General features: G+C 37.2%; 1 protein-coding gene across 1 annotated transcript in view; it reads right to left on the bottom strand.

The window, feature by feature from the left end:
* LOC150095755 (monocarboxylate transporter 12-like) overlaps positions 1–17,185 on the bottom strand; it is a 35,716-nt gene extending 18,531 nt beyond the window's left edge. Inside the window, exons 1-2 of the mRNA XM_090410122.1 lie at positions 16,753–17,185; positions 6,614–6,757 (exon numbers count right to left, since the gene is read on the bottom strand). Of these exons, the coding sequence (XP_090266248.1) occupies positions 6,614–6,757; positions 16,753–16,957 (349 nt within the window). The 5' untranslated portion in view covers positions 16,958–17,185. The remainder of the gene's footprint in view (positions 1–6,613; positions 6,758–16,752) is intronic.
* Between the last annotated feature and the right edge of the window lie 1,213 nt (positions 17,186–18,398).

Here is an 18,398-nt window from a genome sequence, read left to right as displayed (position 1 = left end):
AAAGTGGGGGTAGTGAGTTGGTGAGGGATGGGTCATTTACTAATCTAATTGCTCTCCTCTGTATTGAGTCGAGCATTTTGAGGGTACTTTTTTTGGAGCCCCCACTCCAGATGTGAGAGCAGTTTTGAGAGCTGGGGGGATTTGTGACCTGTATAGTGTTAACAGCTGTTTAGAGGTGAAGTAGCGTCTTGAGCGAAAGAGAAATCCTAGTTTTTTGGAAGTTGAGGATGCAATGGTTGTGATGTGTTTATGCCAGGAGAGGCTTGATGTCAGGGTAATTCCGAGAAGAGAAATTTCGAAATTTGTCTGTGAATTTGAGTATTATGGGGGAAAATGGTTCTTTTTTTGTGAGAAATAAGACAGAACTGGGTTTTACTAACGTTGAAGTTGACAAGGTTGTCTGAGCCCCATAGGATGATGTCTTGGAGGTCGGAATTAAGGGCAGTGGTGGTTGATGTTCTGTGGGTTGAGGTGAGTTGTGTAGATTAGAATTTGTCAAATGAAAGGGAGGAATGCAATGTGCTGTCATCTGCAAAACTGTGTATTGGGTTGGAGGTCAACTGAAGTAGGTCATTGATATACAGAAGGAAGAGGATCGGTGAGAGAGAACTGAACTTTGTGGGACCCCAGCATTAGTTGGATGGGGAGAGGATAGGGAGCCGTCACCATCACACATAGTGTGCGTTCAGACAGAAAGCTGGTAATCCATCTGCAGAAGTCCTGAGGCAGTCCAAATGATGGAAGTTTGCTTAGTAAGCCTTTGTGCCAGATTCGGTCGAAGACTTTGGAGATATCAAGTGCAACTACTTGGGATTCATCGAATTTCTCCATGGCGTTTGTCCAGTGATGGGTGATGTATGAGAGTAGATCTCCTGTTGAACGGCTTTGACGGAATCCGTACTGGTGGTCTCTTAATAGCCAGGTACGACTATTAAGCGACATATTGTACAAGCGATTGCTTGTACAACAGCATAGGCCACACGCTAAGACAGAAAGTTATAATTTTAACCTTAAAACAGAGTTGTTCACATTTATTTTAATGAGAGAGAAAATAAAAGTCAATTTCTTTTGAGAGTAAAAGCCAGACACTTATACAACCAAAAATTGATTAATTCAGGAATCAAAAAGCGTACTCTATTCAATCCATTTGCATTTCGCTAACTTGGAAATTAGTTCGCACACAATCCAAAGGGGAAAAAAACCGGGAGAGGGGGAAGAAATATGATTATCAGTATCATTCAATAATTGCTCTCATCTCGATTCTATGTGAGTAAAAAATAAACCCATTAACATTTAATCTCAATAACATCTGCCTTTTACTTGAATTGGACATTGTAGTTTCCTAGCTCAACTAACTTGGCAAGTGCATTAATCAGTCTCTGGCGTAAACAGGTAGGGTGTCCCTTCTAGAAAACTCGGTGTTTCTTGCAACTAAAAATCGACAGTAGGACGTGCACTGTTTCAGACAAAATATATACTTGTTAGGACCACGAGATGGAGGTACTTGTCTGCCGTAATTATCATAAAAATCTCGATTCATGAGCGCCTCCAGATCAGCTATTAGTGATGGTGAGAGGGTCGATTAACAGTCCATCTATCTTCAAAAAGTTATTTAAAAAAATATCCCTTCACACACGGGAGACTACAAGTCTACAGCAAGTCAATATCATAAGTGGGCAGCTCATGAAGAAAAAATTAATCTGTTGGTTATTTTTATTTGAAAAGCTGGAGATTTTTGTCTTGGGAATACTTAATTCATGGGAAAGGTGTTCCACGGAGCTGAGGTAGATGGAATGAAAGATGAACAGAAGTAGCAGGTTGGGTGAGTCAATTATTCTACTGTAAACGGATGTTGGGTAGCTGTTGATCATGTTTTGTGGTTTAATAGTAATGGGGTGACATGATGAATGACAGTTCTGGTTAGGACGATGTCTATGAGAGACAGTAGCTAGAGAGTCTGTTGTTCTCTATATATAATATCAAGAAACTTTTGCGACAGTTTGGTACAAACAAACTAAATGTGAAGGAAGCATTTCAACGTTGACCATTCATTTGCGGAGTCAGTGGCAGCACAGATGAAAAGTAACGTTTTGGGCAAAAAAAGATGTCAAATTTTTGGAAGCAAGCCGAGGATCCTGCAGATGTAACGTTTATGCCAGGCAAGGCTAAGAGTAAGTGATGCGCCCGAGAATCGAAATGTGGTCTTCAAAAGAGTATAATCAAACGTAGGGTGGGATGAACTAAGGCCTTTTTTTTGAGAGGAAAAAAATGTTTTAGAAGCATTGAGGTGACTAGGTTATGATCCCATTAAAGAATAGCATGGAGATCAGAATGCAGGAACTGATTGTAAATAATCTTGAAGCTTGAACCGACACCTAGTCCTCTATAATTCTTACGGTATTTCTTACTGCCTTTCTTATACATGGATGATAGATATGATAAGTTCCACTCATAAGGGATATCCTCACCTACAGTCTGTTGATTATCATTATCGGGACGGACCAACAATATTTTACCATCACCATACTTGAGCATTCCATTCCACTCTACCAAGTTCAGCATTTCCATTCTTTTATTCTTGAACAGCCCTCATCACCTCAAGTGTCACTTCAAATATCCTTTCTCCTGACAAGAGCGGCTCATCTCTCTCGATGTCCCACCCTATCCTTATATAAGAAAATTTCGTAATATCTCTTGAAGAGAAATGAGTCCTTATTGAGATCTATAAGTGGCTCTTACGTATCACACAAATCACCAGGCTTCAGAAGAGACCGAATATCTCACTAGAGGTATTCAAATTTCACTTGAATACACCTTCTTTACTGTATTTCTTCTTCAGCCTTAATCGCCATTCTTTTCAGTTGTTTCTTAATTGTACTTATTCTATGCTGAAGGTTTTTTTTTTACTGATTACTCCTCTCTTATAAGATCTCTTCTGTCTCCTCTTTCACTTGTTGACCTCGCCTCTTTACTTCTCTTCCAAGGATCTGTTCAGCAACCTCTTTAAATGATCCTACAACTCTGATTAAATCTGATTTCTGTTCACCGTGTACTTTCAGTTCTATTTCATATCTGTGGTGTTTTAAAACCGCTACCATGTGAAGTATTTGGTGTCCTAGATGTAACAGAACACACACACACGCAATCTTACTTCTTGTCCCACATGACATTGAACTCCACGGGACACGCTCACCTCTTGCCATTCTCTTGTTTGGCTGTCACCAGATCAATTACCCAGAACCTCCAGTTGGTTGAGTCCATGTAAATTTATGCATATTTTTTAACAGTAGCCATTCATCACCTGACGCCTCTCGTTTTCACAAGTCTGAATCAACGTGCATCCATTGTCATTAACGAGATCTCCATGATGTCCTCACTGAACAATTATCACTTGTTCAGTGAGGACATCATGAGGACTCCTCACAACTACTGTCGAAGTAACACTAACAATTCCTTGCGTCTGCCTGCTGATTCAATCATTTATCTGAGATTTTCAAAATATTCTTCCTTCTTTTATCGAGTGAAGAATTGTCACGTGGGCCATAAGTTCCAATAATAAAAATTTGCAGTCCATGTATTTCAAGAATTCCTTTTATAAACCTTTCATTCACTTCTTCCCCATTCTCTACTTGGTTGTTCCGTCTGCTTTTTATCAGGATCGATACTTCGGTTTTAACTTTCCCTTTTCTGCTCCACACATGCAGATATTCACCCAATATTTCAAAACCTTTACCTTTCTTCTTTGTTTCTTTTAGGATCATAACATCTATTTTTCTACTTCCCGAATGACTTCATACTATTTAGTATTCAGACTTCGTACCTGGCGTGTCGCCAACATCGTTGCCTGTTTCTTGCAAAGTCACCGCCAAAGTCTACTGGCTGTGCCTGTAGTGGAACCCCCAGTCTATTGGATCAGGGTTTAATATCCGAGTTACTTTCTCTTTGGTATGTCGCCTACCAAGTATTAACAGTCATATACACCCTATCCAGGAATTAAGCCAGAAAATAAAGACCCCCCCCCCTCCCACACACGCAGCTGTCGAATACTATAACAGCAACAGCGTCGGAAGAAAACAAGAGTTGTCAAAAGAGAGGCATCTGACTCAAAAGTGAGTGGAAGAAGACACCAGACCCAGCTGGGTGGGGGGGCATGGAAGAATCACTTCCATTCGATAGCTGTCTGTTGGTCTACTAGTTGTTCAATATATTCAAGACAGCCCCTCTAAGGTCTGTAGTGGATTAGAACAAAACAAGTCCTGGGGTTTTGAAGAGTGAAAACGAAAGCCAGAAATGGGAAATCATTTTTAAAAACCCTGTAAATATTTTTCTCAAATTAGTGGTCAAATTTTCTTTCTAAGGAAACATCACTGATATTTTATATATAATATGAAGTATATATGTATAAAATATAAAAAGACAACGAAAAAAGACGTGAATTTCCGTGTTCACGACAATAAGGAAGGAGTTTAAAAAAAATAATAAATAAAAAAAACAAACATCTAAATTGATTTTCTGAGGAAACAGAAGGGGATGTAAATTTAGAGAGATGAAACAAGAAACCTGAATCTTATTCCAGAAATGCTGTCGCCTTTTTTTTATATCTTTCATTTGTTAAAAAAAAAAAAGAAAAAAGGTGTGTGCTATCTAATTATATTTCAAAGATCTACCTTTGAGAGAGGAAGAAAGGCAATACTTATTAGTGTTAAAAGTTAAGTGTTTTGTGACATTCTTCTTATGGGCCCTTCCTTTTAAATTCTTGTTATTCATAAGGAATGATTTGTATGCAGCGCTTGCAAGACAACTACAGGAAAAATCTATCAAATAATGCGCGCTAAGCGAAATCGTGTTAAGCGAATACAATAAACAATACGAATGATTATAATTCCTCCATCAGTTGGCGTAAATTTGAAAAAAAAAATTACAGTATAAGCTATATTAAAGGATAAAATCATCAAAGTTAATAAAAACCAATTACTTAAATTTTTATTTAATGTCTGAACATTTGATTGAGCTACTTTTTTACGAAAAAAAAAATTAAGTAAAGATGTTTGAATCGTACTCGACTTTTTCATCTTGTCATGCAATTCGCGATAGCTGGCGACCACTTTATCAAGATTTCGGCGGACTTCGAAGCTTCGTTCCACATCAGGATCAGCATCAAACAAAATTTCCTTAGCATTTCGACGTGATTGAAAACTACCTCAAGTTCTTTTGCAGTTAGCTTCTTTGTCGTATCATTCTCTTCTTGGTCGCACTCCTTATCATCATCTTCATATGCACGCTGTTCTTCTGCTTGGGAATTCTGGATGGGAATCGAGCAAGTTTCTCACATTTTCATTATCCGTTCATTAAATCCAAGTTTTTTTGTTTTTTTTTCCTATTGTGCTGATTTCTTCAGCAATGTTAGATCTTGGATTTTGTGCACAATAAACTAAGATAGGCTTGAGTTTAAAGTCGCCTTCTGCTTTGCCTCCTAAAAGTATAAGACGATCTTTAGATACTTTGTATCCTGGTTGAGATGCTTCAGTTTAGCTAGGAAAGATTTTGTTATCATAAGCTTCCAAAAGAGACCAATTTCGTCGACGTTAAATATTTGCCGATCGTCATAATCACCCTCCTGAATTATCCTTTGCAATTCTTCAGGAAACTTGGCTGCAGAATCTTTATCTGCACTAGCAGATTCCCCAGTTATTCTTACGTTATGCAGTTCAGATCGATTTTTAAAACGGTCAAACCATCCTAAAAAACTCGCAGTAAAGCTTTCACATTCCTCTTGAAATTTGGTTTCTTTCATTGAGATAAAAATATTGAGCTTTTGCCTGAATATTTCTTGTACTAAGAAGTATTATTTTTTGATTGTAATCATCAATCCAGAGTGATAGAAGACGCTCTATCTCGATCATTATATGGATTATATTTCTGGTGATCTGCATACTTAAAGAAGCAGTAGCAACTTTTCCCTTGTTCTTTGTATTCTTTAGTCTTATTTAAATAGTCCAAACTGTAGACTCGCTGTATTCCAGGTCTCGCACAGTCATTGTACTAATAGCGCCACTTTCATGTCTCTCAATGACTTCCAGCTTTTCCACTTGCTGCAGATTGGCGACAGAAAATTTCGCATAACATAAAAAAATTGCGTTCACTGATTAATCACTCGCTTAAAGCGGGAAGTGGTATCATTTCACCCAATAATCGCGCATATCGAATTCGCGTTGAGCGAGGTTTCCTGCATTTTACACGCCGTTACATCCACAATTCCACTGGTGTTAATGATTTGTAAATAAAGATTTTATTTTGAAAATCTGAAATAACGGACAGAAATCATGCTCTTCCAAATGCCCGAGCTATTTAGTTGTGCAGGCACCCGTCACCAAATAATTAGCGATCCCAGTCAGGATTTACTTGCGAATGAGCAGCCGAAATACGGCAGAATTGAAAAACACATAGCGGATTCATAAATATTAACTGCGCATTAAAAAAAAGCTATACAATTTTGTTAGGTTAGATTAGCTAGATTACGCTAATAGATTAATTAGTTGCGATGTTCGTTTAAGAGGACAATATTTATTTTCATTTCTTGCCTGTTATTCAAAACGAAACGTGTAAAACTTACCTTGTCCTAACCCGTAAAAGACAGCTATATAATACATATCCGTGGCGAAGTAGCAGAGAGAAACTGAGAAAGAAGAAATCAGACATCCCCATATGACGATTGCCCTTATGGTGAAGTAGTTGCATAGGTAGCCTGAGATGGGACCTGCAAAAGAAAAGGAGTCATTACCCGAATTCAGGTTTCAACTTGCACACTCAAAAGGCTAAGTAGAACAAAAGGGTTCATTATTGGAACAAACGCCAGCTGTTGTGAATGAGCTTAAAGAGAAGTACAATAGGCATTGCGTGAATAGTGGTTAGTGTGAGTCTCACGTGATGAGTATTCGGACCTTAAGTTTATTTTTTTAAACTTTGTTACTGCCGCTTTTCTCTCAGATAAACATAAGCGAATCCATGCTGTTTAGGAGGGGAAAAAAAACGCAATAGAAATAACGTACAAGATATTTTTTCAAAGGAGTTTTGTTTGAGTATCGTATAGATCTTTCCTTCTTTAACACTAAAACAAGTTTGTGCTCTGAGTTGATATAGAATAAATAAATCTCCTAGTTTTTTCTTGCTGAAGAGGGGAATGAGAAATCTCATCAAGCGATTGAGAATATAAAAAAATGCTTTGTTAGGTCTCCCCTCTCTATTATCATAAAAATTATGAAAGATTTCAACGCAACATTCACCAATTACTTTTTTTTATTTATTTTCCAAATCAGAATTTTTTTTATAGGAGAAACATACAAGAAATTAAAGTTAATGACATAAGCAAAAAAAAAAAAAAAAAAAAGTCAAGAAATGCGCAGCTCACATGAAATTGTAAACTACGCACAAACAATTCGTCTGCTTCATCTCACGTTCTATGCAGCGTTTTATTTGAAAGGCAAATTTTGCGATACGACTTCGACGAAAGAGCGTAGTTTTTATTTTATTTTATATATTATTTTAAACCAAACTTCCTCCCAGGAAATTTGATATAAATATTCATCAAATTTTTGTTGAATTTCATCAAGCATATAACAGCATTAATAGAGGGGAAAATATATGAGATTATGATACACTTGGGAATTCCAGATAAGCTAGTGGAAAATCAGAAGCACAGTAAAATTTACAAAAAAAAAAAAAAATTTAACAGACCTCCCTTTTCTAATAATAACTCAAGGATTAAAACGAGGAGGTAAGTCTAGTTGAATTCTTTTCAACATAGCTTTGGAATACATTATCTGATCATTGCCACTAATAAACATATTCGAGGGGATTGTAGCCCATGCCATTAACAGATTGCAGCAGATGATATTAACATAATGGGAACCAAACAGAAAGTATATATATATATATATATATATATATATATATGTATATTCTGCTTTATTTACCACACACACGTTAACGTACGCAAAGTGATATCTGCGCTAAGATATCAGTGTTTAATTTCTGAAAATGAGGAGCAAAGACAGCATTTGTCCCGAGTTGCCTTGGTATTACGCTACCCAAAAGCCATACACCTGAAGGAGTCACTCCTGCCTGCTATCGGTGCAATTTTTGGTGTGTTTTAGGCGCATTTTCTTAAAACATTAAACCACTATTCAAACCTCCTTAAGTGTCTTTAAACATTCATTATTTAATCTATCCTATTGACAAGCTGTTGGTGGAGGACGAAGAAATGGAACACCGGAGTTTCATATGGCCAAAAGAATTCTTTCCTCTTCTGATAGCTACAATGTCGCGTACAAAAAAAGAACAGAACGACAGTCAGGTTGCTGTGTTTTGATATGCATGTCAAGCTGTTACAAAGCTCCAGAAATATGGTCTGTTTATCCAAATATTTCATCCATACATTTCCCTGAGTAGAATATAAATTCCTTCATTATTTCTTAATACCTTTATCCCAGCTCTTACTTTCTGGAGGTTATGATATCGGAGATTAAGGGTTGTTTTGCAAAATCACCGTTATTAGCTCCTGCCTGACGCAGCAGATAAAACAAGGGGAATAAGGAAATTCTGTTGATTGCTAAGCAGTCACTTTTACCAGTCGACAGTCCTTAAAAAATAATAAATAAATCGAAAATAATCCGCATCATATTTAGCAGAATATAATTAACATCTGCGTCTGTATTTTTACTTCTGTAACAAATAACTTTTTTTATCTTTTGTTTTCTTTTCTTGAATTCTCAAGTTTAGTGATTTTCTTGGACATTATTATTACTTAAAAAGTAAAAATAAGAATAATCGAAGACATAACAACTTTATTCCATAAATCAGCAAATGAATTTAGTATAAATAAAAACAAAAATCTTGGTTTAAAATGCAGCCCGAAGCGAATTTGTTGTCAACATCGTTACGTTATTACGCACCCGATGTTCTTTTGTTAAACAAAGTGTAAGTCAAATACAAACAATCTCTTGGATTGTTTCGTTTTTGTTTATTTTCTCCCTTCATTCAGTTATTTTTAGCCGATGCTTGCAGTTAAGACTTAAGAGACTTCTAATCCCAGAAATCTAAATAATAATTAATGAACGAATAAAGAAAAACAAATGCCAAATAATCTGCTCGAACGTGATTAAATATATGTGGCAAGTGATTTAAAGGAGATGTTAGAGATTGCTAGATTTAAGAGCAAGAGTGTTAGGATTGTCAGTGTGCTGCCCAGATATGATAGTCGAGAAATGAGGAGGGCATGGATGATGAATGAAATGTTAAGCTAGGATGTGTAGGAAAAGAGGGGTCGGGATATGTGGATCTATGGGAGGAGTTTTATGGGAGAAAAGAAGTATATGCCGAAGATGGTCTGCATTTGAATAATTACGGGAGTAAGCTTTTACAGAAGTTACTGTTTAATGAATATATGGGGGTTTTAGACCAGGGAAACGAGAGGTGCGAGGATGGTTGTCAGAAATAATGACAGGAAAATAGAGTTAGCTGTCAATATTACTAAGGTCAATAATAACTGTGATATGGGGAATCATTGTACTCAGAATTTTAATGGTATTCAGAGTGGGCTAATTCACACACCATGTGATTATCGGGGGAAAGGAGTATTGCAGTTTATGTATACTAATGCCCGAAGTATTCGGAATAAGCGTGATGAATGTTTGTAATTACTTAGCTCTACTTGGCCAAAAATTATAGGAATTAGTGAGACTTGGTTAACTAAGAATGATTTAGTCGTAGGGATTGAATGCAAGGGATATAGTATCTTCAGAAAGGATAGAGAGGACAGAATGGGGAGAGGAGTTTTACTAATGATGGACGAAGTGTTAAAGCCAAAAATGGCAGAAGTGCCTCAAGGTGACAGGCATGTAGAGGGGAGTTCATTTGAGGCTGTTTGGTGTGAGATGGAGATCAACAGGATGAAATATGTAATTCGTTCTGCTATAATCCAAGGGGTATAAGGGAGAATGTAGATGGTATGCATTGGCAAATTAGTAAGATGAGTGGAGGACGTGTAATTATTATGGGCGATTTTAACTATGGGGACATAGCATGTAATGGAAGGGACAAGAGATTTGAGAGTGTTAGATCTGGTCATAGCACCGGAGAACATATCAGTAAGTAATTTAGATACACTGTCTCCACTTAGGGAAAGTGATCATGTAGTCTTGACTTGGAAGATTGTATTATGTGCTGAATATTCTGTTAAGAAGGGTTACATGTGGAATTACAAGTGGAATTACTGGTGATTATGATAAGCTGAGAAGTCAGCTATCAAAAGTGTTATGGCATGAGAATTTTAAGGGGAGAGATGTTGATGGTGCATGGGAGATTATCAAGGAGTATTGAATGAAAGCTAAATCTGACTGTATTCCCAGAGTCAGAGGAGGAATCAGGCAGGGGTAAGATGGATGAAAAATATTATTAAGCGAGAGTTGCAGATAAAGAGAAGTTGTGGTATAAGTATAAAGAAAAAGGTGATGAGCATTCCCATGAGCAGTACAAGATACAGGCAAGAAGGGTAACCTGCATGGTAAGGAAGGCCACAGCTAATTATAAGAGAAAGCTAGCTGATGAGTCCAAAAAAAAAAAAAAAAATCCTAAGGGGAGTTCTTTCGCTATGTGGCAAGTAAAAGGAGGAATAACTTTGGAAGGATGACTTTAAAAAGTGTTGATGGTAAATTACAGAAGCTAATCAAATAGTTGAGTTGCTTAGTGATCATTTTGCAAAAGTGTACCATCTGGATTGTGATGTTGCAGTGCCAGACGTGTCATTGACTGATGAGAGTCTAGTGATAGAAGAATTTGAGGTGCTTAGTATATTACAGAACCTTAATGCTAACAATGCCAATGGGTTAGATGGCATATCGGTCCATGTTTTAAGGGAATGCGCAAGAGAATTAGCACCTCCTCTAACTTGGCTGTTTAATTTAAGCCTCAGTTCTGGTAAAGTCCCAATTGAGTGGAAAGAGGGGAAAATTATTCCAATACATAAGGGGAGCTCCAGGACTGAGGTAGCAAATTACAGACCAATCGGGAGTGGTGGTTAAGGTCCTGGAGAAATTGATAAAAATTAGAATTCAGGGCTGGGTGGACAGCAATATGATACTTTATAAGGGCCAACGTGGTTTTGTGAAGGGTAGGTCTTGCCTTAGCAATTTGATCACTTTCTATAATGAAGTAACAATGGAGTTGGATAAAGGAAATCCTTTTTCAGTGATCCTGCTGGACTTTGCAAAGGCATTTGACAAGATTCCGCATCGGACTCTGTTGCATAAATTGGAGTAAATGGGTAGGGATCCGAGACTAGTGATTTGGATTAGAGGATGAGTAGTGGATAGATATCAAAGAGTGATTTATGGTGGAGCAGAGTCCAGTAGAAGGCAGGTGACTAGTGGTGTGCCTCAGGGCTCAGTCCTCTGTTATTTAATTTGTACATTAATGATATTGGGAATACTCTGAAAGGAGATATCCACTTGTTTGCTGATGATACAAAACTGGGAAGAGCGATAGTCAATTCAGATGATGTGGATATCTTGCAGGATGACTTAAATAGGCTGATGGTTTGGGATAAACTAAATGGCTGCTAGTTTAATGTGGCCAAGTGTAAGGTGATGCGCTTCGGAAGGATGAGATCATATGCTGTTTATTATATTAATTAATGGAACTGAACCGCAAGAAGTTTGAGTCAAGGGACTTGGGAGTTATTGTGGACAGACAACCTAAGTTTCGACGGCATATTGCAAGGGTTGCCAAAACTTCACATCAGATTACATGGTTATTGAAGAACACACACTGACAAGAAGTGTAAGGAAGTGATTGTTCCACTTTATAAGGCATTAATAAGACCTCATTTGGACTATTGTGCACAGATCTGGTCACCTGGATTTCTTGGGGGATGTGGAAATGGTGGAGAAGATTCAGAGGCGGGTTACGAAAATTGTTGCAGGCCTGTGGGATGTCTCATACGAGGATAGATTGAAGTTCTCTGGGCTTCAAAAACTAGTTGATAGACGTATGACAGGAGATATGATAGAGGCATATAAATTATTAAAAGGGTTTTATAGGATTGATACTGATAATCTTTTTAAGACTAGTGAAGGAAGGGATGGAGATTGTATAAGAGTGTGGCTAATAAGGGTGTTAGGACTAGATTTTTTGCTTGGAGGGTTGTAAATGGGTGAAATGCGTAGCCAGAGGTGGTTGTGAATGCTTCGTCTGTGAATGAGTTTAAGGGATTTAAGATATGACAGGTATTGTATGAATAACGGTTAGTATGCCAATGTTGGGTCTCCCGCGATGAGTCTTTTGACTCCATGGAGGCACCTTACATAATAATAATAACATCGAGTGTTGAGTTTTAAAATCAGTAGTAAGGATATATTCAATAAGTGGAAATCTATACAAATCAGACCTTGGATAAGTGCACCGTTATGAATGTTTTATTTTTTTTTTTTTTTTAATTCCTCAATAGTGATGTTCGCATAATAAGACACTGTTATTCACTTGATGTGGCATGACTGTACCAGCAAACGTAAAAATTTCATAGAAAATGTAGCGAGTTGCATAACATAGCATAATGATAAGGTTAGGTCATGTTTCATGATTTCAATTTCAAGTTTTTTTTTTGGTTATTGAAGAATCAATAACCAAATCAAGAGTGACCAAGTTGGTGAGTGGTGTAAGGAATACTTCCTAATTGATAGATTGAGAGTTTGTGGGTTACAGAGGCTGGCTGATAGGCGGAGAAGAGGTATCATGGGATAATGGTGAAAAACAAGAGGCCATCCCTGGAAATTAAGTAAGAGTGTGGTCAACAAGGGTGTAGGGACTAGATTTTTCGCTCGGAGAGTAGTGAATAAATGGAATGCATTGCCTGTAAATGAGTTCTAGAAGAGGTATGATAGATAGTGTGTGGATAGTTTGGGTCTCCTGCGATGAAGCTACTGACTCCATGGAGATTCTCCCGTACAATAATAATAAGGCAATTATCGTAAATAAAAGCAGATAACAAATAAAAATAAATAAATAAATAAATATAACACAATCCCTCGATTAGTGCGCCTAATGAGTTCTTTAAAACAGGCGCACTAATCGAATATATATACAGTATATATATTACATAATAACCTATGGGAAACAGTACAATTCGTTCCTCAAATTTCTTTTTTGAACCTTAATTTTTTACAAAAGAATTAAGGTATGTCTCAGGGCCTAGTTAAAGGAAAACCATGAAGCTGAAAGACAATAAAACATATTCAGAATATAAATTTTATTATTCTACTTAACAAAGAATTGAGCTAACGTAGTTTCGCTGGCATTTTGTTTCTTTTGTTCATACAACCGACGGTATGGCCCTATTGCCTCTTCTACTCTTCTGCAAATTTTCCTGCTTCTCTCTTCATCATCGAATCTTTTTCACACATCCTGTGCTTTATACATAAAATCTCCCGACTGTTATACAAATAAAATAGTTACCACTTTAAAAACTACAATGATCATAAAAAGGAAGTTAATTTTCCGACGTGTAATAATAAACAACTCATCCCAGAAACGGATTGATTACCTTATTATGGGAATGGATTCTCCTTTTTGTGACATGCGCAGAAGTGTCGAAGGGTCTCGAATCTGTGGGCGTACTATAGGAACATAAATATTGGCGGTAAATTTTGGAACATAGTATACATGGAAGTAGTGTAGTATGCCATTAAAAATAACTTTGTAATATGTTTTAAATAGGTAACTAAATTATTTCATTCTAGTGAGTTATTTTTTAAAAATAGTTAGCCATAAAAATGTATAGATGGAAAATTTTTAAAATCTGTAACATTTATTTTTAAGATGTATATAGGCGCACTAATGACCGCGCGGTTAGCCTAGTGGCTTTGCGCTTCGCAACCATATGCCTGGGGAAGGAGTGTCCCAGGTTCGATTCCCGTTGTAGACGTGAGGAATTTGAAGATCTTCCTCAGGCATTGCCAAGTTAGCCGGTCTTGGGCGCGGTCAGTAGGGTTTTTTCCTCCAGTTTATCTGGCGTTTTTCATCCCGCAAACAGGCCCCATGAACATACGCCTCTACAGTCAAAAATATATCCCCTCCCCCCAGCGGCAGACCAGGCGACGGGTCGGTTGGGAGCAGTACTAACAAGAAGTCGTATCTAAAGTAACATGCGGACCCTGCATGGGAAGCGGGAATAACGCGTAGTAGAAGATATAGGCGCACTAATCGAATTTGGGTATCGAAAAAATATGACGCACTAATCGAGGGGTTACTGTATATATGTTAAAGATACCGAGCAATTTTATAAGCTGGGTTTTTAATCCTTTTCCCCAAGTAAGTCAAGTTTGCGGCTGCAAGTAGTGAAACACTAGGCAACTCGTTGTAAAAGTGGAGTAAGATCTGATCACTTTCCTTAGAATTTTCCCTAATGCAAAGCACATTTCCTTGCGGAGATGTATGATGCTATGTATTAAGGTAATGGTCACTACCCAGACCGGTTTCGACTTTTATTGAGGTCTCATCAGTGGGAGCCAGACCTAAAAATGCCAAGGGTGAAGTAATACAGAGCTTATGAATTTACCTAAACAAGTTTCCACAAGGTGCTTTGACCTCATTAAATAAAAATCTCAGGATGAGAGTAAGATTGTAGTGTTGCACTACTTGCAGCCGCAAACTTGACTTACTTGTCTGTTTGCTTACTTGGGAAAAATGATTAAAAAAACCTAGCTTATAAAATTGCTTGGTATCTTTAACAATATATACCCAAGGTAAAAAACTTTCTACATATTACTCTCATCCTGAGATTTTTATTTAATGAGGTCAAAGCACCTTATGGAAACTTGTTTAGGTAAATTTATAAGCTCTGTATTACTTCACCCTTAGCATTTTTTAGGTCTGGCTCCCACTGACGAGACCTCAATAAAGGTCGAAACCGGTATTAATGCATAGCATCATACATCTCTGCAAGGAAATGTGCTTTGCATTAGGGAAAATTCTAAGGAAAGTGATCAGATCTTACTGCACCTTTACCACGAGTTGCACTACTTGCAGCCGCAAACTTGACTTACTTATCAGTTTGCTTACTTGGGAAAGAGGATTAAAAACCTAGCTTATAAAATTGCTTGGTATCTTTAACATAATATATAACCAAGGTAAAAAACTCTCTCTCTCTCTATATACAGGGTGTTCGGGATAAATTTGACATATTTATAATTAATTATATTTTTCCGTAAGTTACATGTATTAACACACACTTCTCTTCATTTAAAAGTTTGGACCCTTCTTCATTCATATACAAGATGTCAGAAAGGATGGATAGCTGGAACCCACCTGAATCATGGAAGAGAATAACTTGTATCATGATGATTTGTGCCCGCCATCAAAATAAGGATATTACGACTGCTGCCCAATGCTCCCTGAATACAGTAAAAACAATCAGGCATGAACTAGAGACTTGCAATGGTGACTACGAGGATGTAGCAAGAAGAAAGATCCCTAGCAGACGATCTGATTGCGTTCGTACAGCAGAATTCCTCGCAAATCTGCAGGAACAGGTGTTGAAGAACCCTGGCATTGGAATTCGGGCTTTGTTCGTGGAGTTGCTAACTGTAGTCAAGCCCTGGATAACAAGGGTAGCCAATGGTAGGCCGTATGTATGGCAGCAGGATTCGGCCCCTTGCCACACCTCTGGGAAAAGTCAAAAATGGTTGTCTGAAAATTTCTACGACTTCACCAGTCCAAATGTTTGGCCTCCAAACTCCCCAGACCTTAACCCCATGGATTATTTTGTATGGGGCGCAGTTGAAAAAGACACCAATCGCACTTCCAGTAATACAAAAGCCCAGTTAATGGATAAAATTAAAACAGTTTTTGCGGCCCTTCCCAGGGAGACTGTAGCATCAGCTTGTTCGAGGTTCCGAAGCAGAATTGAAGCTGTGATCGATGCTAATGGTGGTTATTTTGAGTAAATCTTGTTGATAGTATTGTAATTAACTCTGCCTGTAATGTTTTTTTGTCAATTCATTAAATTTAATAGATACAAAGAAGATTTTCTTTTTCCTTACGAAACTGTCAAATTTATCCCGAACACCCTGTATATATATATAAACTGAAAAAAAAAACCCTCCTGTAATAGTATATTATATGCCCTTGAACTTCATGGAGGTATCACACAATAATAATAATAACAAACAAGATAAACAAATAATAAAAACAAGTGAAATGAGATTTATGAGAAGAACTGAAAAAATACATTATTAGATCAAAAAAAGGAACGAAGACATTTTAAAAGAACTAAAAAACAAAATCAATATAAGATAACCTAACAAATACAAACAAAAATGGATTGAACAAGTAAACCGAATGGCCAACACCCGACATCCTAAGCAAATACGAAAATATAAGCCAATTGGAAAGAGAAGGCAGGGTAGACCTAAAAAAAATAGGATATTGGATGGATAATGAGACCGGAACAGACCAATATGGTCTATACCCGTAATTAGTGTTATGATGATGACGATAATAATAATATTCTATGTGGTCAATTTTTAATTTTATTGCTCAATTTATTTTATTTTATTTTTAAATTTGAACCGCATACGTTTGAACTGATCATTTCATGAATTTTTCTGTCAAAATATTTACCAAATTATCGTACTTGTAATTTATAAATACTCGATATTAAAGGGAATGCAACTCTTCAATCAATTGGGGATTCAAACTTACCCATGACACACATCGAAAAGCTAAATAACCCGGAAGGCCAAGCGGCAATTTCTCTGCTGACGCCATAGCTGTCAATCAATGCTACATAGATAGTAGCGGACGAACGCTGAAGTCCGAGAATAGAAAAATTTATCCAGAATGTGGCCACTGCAACGACCCACTTCCATGTTTCTTCGTAGCGAAGCCGTTCGGGAACAGACGCCATAAGGAACGCTGTCTTTATCGTAGCTGATTGGCCTTCGGCAAAAACGCAAGTAATGCACCGCAATATCACTTTGCGGGATAAACTATCTCGTTATGGGACATATTCACGACTTGATTCATGTACCTCATACTCCAGCCATTCAAACATCAGTTTTAACCCTTCATGTTGAAGTACTTTCTACCTTAGTACGCATGGTTTGTTTATTCGTAAAAGTCGTTACTTTACGGTTGCTTCGAACTTGCCAAGTTTGAACCATATAGCGGTCGCTTTTCCCTTTTTGCTCTTTGAGCCCGGTGATGCTGTAGGCAGGTCCACGTGACCGGCATCATTTTTGGCAGCTTCATTACTAGTGTACAGAAACTGGAGAAGGAGTTGACAGATAATTCAGAGGGTAAACCAGAATATTTTAGTCGGAACCTGCTATATCATTAAAAACGCTGCCCCCTCGTCGCTCCACCAATAAGGCGTACTGCCGAAATTTGATTATATGGCAAATAGTTGTAAAGACACGAATAAAGAGCTCCTCGCAAAGCAGTCAAACTGGCTGGGAAACTTACGCAGTTACCGCCAACTAAAGCCTCATAGGTTTACATGTTTTAGTAATCATGAATAACTTTTCTGCCAAATTTTCTACCACACTCAACGTATTTTTGCACCAAACTTAGTTCGTATTATTTGTGGTCTCTTACTACCAATATTCAAAATTCAATATTCACCCTTTCATCATTCGATGAATCTAATTTTAGGTTTTGTTTATGTTCAAAACTACCAAACACCATGTTTTTGTGTGTTTTTTTTAAAACTTTATTGGTGATAAGATGTTAGTTGCAATTTTTTATATTATACACGGTGCTGACGTCACTTACACGTGCCTAAATGTGCTTGTTTGTTAACTGAAAGTTCAATCTCTTGGGTCCTCAACTTTTTCGAATCTATTTATTTATTTTGCAAAACACATGTACAAGACTACTGCATTGTATTATTGAAATAAAAATATGCTACGGTAAGCGATAGTCCACATTATTGTTATAACATTAATTTCTAGAGGTCGCTCCAACTGCGGTTATAAACTTATCATTAATTATTCTTTACATCGGCTAGCAGTACTACAGGAGCTTGTTTCAATATTCAGTGTGTTATATAAGCCTGAATAATTTTTTTTTCGCTCCAAGAGGTTTCCAAAACAGGTTTAGAATGGAACTGGGTGAATCATCTCAGGTAAATATTGCTCAAGTACAACACTGTTGGATGCTTCTAAGTTATGTACAAGAAGGCGGGAGTTAACAGATCGGGCTGGTACTTTGCACTAACTATTATTTTACCCCTCCCCGCTCTCTTTAACTCTTTCCTTCCTATATGAGTATACAGTGTTTAGTTTTTAAGCATGATTGCAAAATGAATAAATTTAGTTATCATTTGAAATATGTATCTCATTTTTTAA

This window comes from Typopeltis vanoorti, chromosome 20 (assembly GCF_054136105.1).
Source record: "Typopeltis vanoorti isolate ZY-2024b chromosome 20, IOZ_Tvanoo_1.0, whole genome shotgun sequence".
NCBI lineage: Eukaryota > Metazoa > Arthropoda > Arachnida > Uropygi > Thelyphonidae > Typopeltis > Typopeltis vanoorti.
The sequence above is the reverse complement of the archived record's forward strand: the minus strand, read 5'-3'. Positions and strand labels throughout refer to the sequence as shown.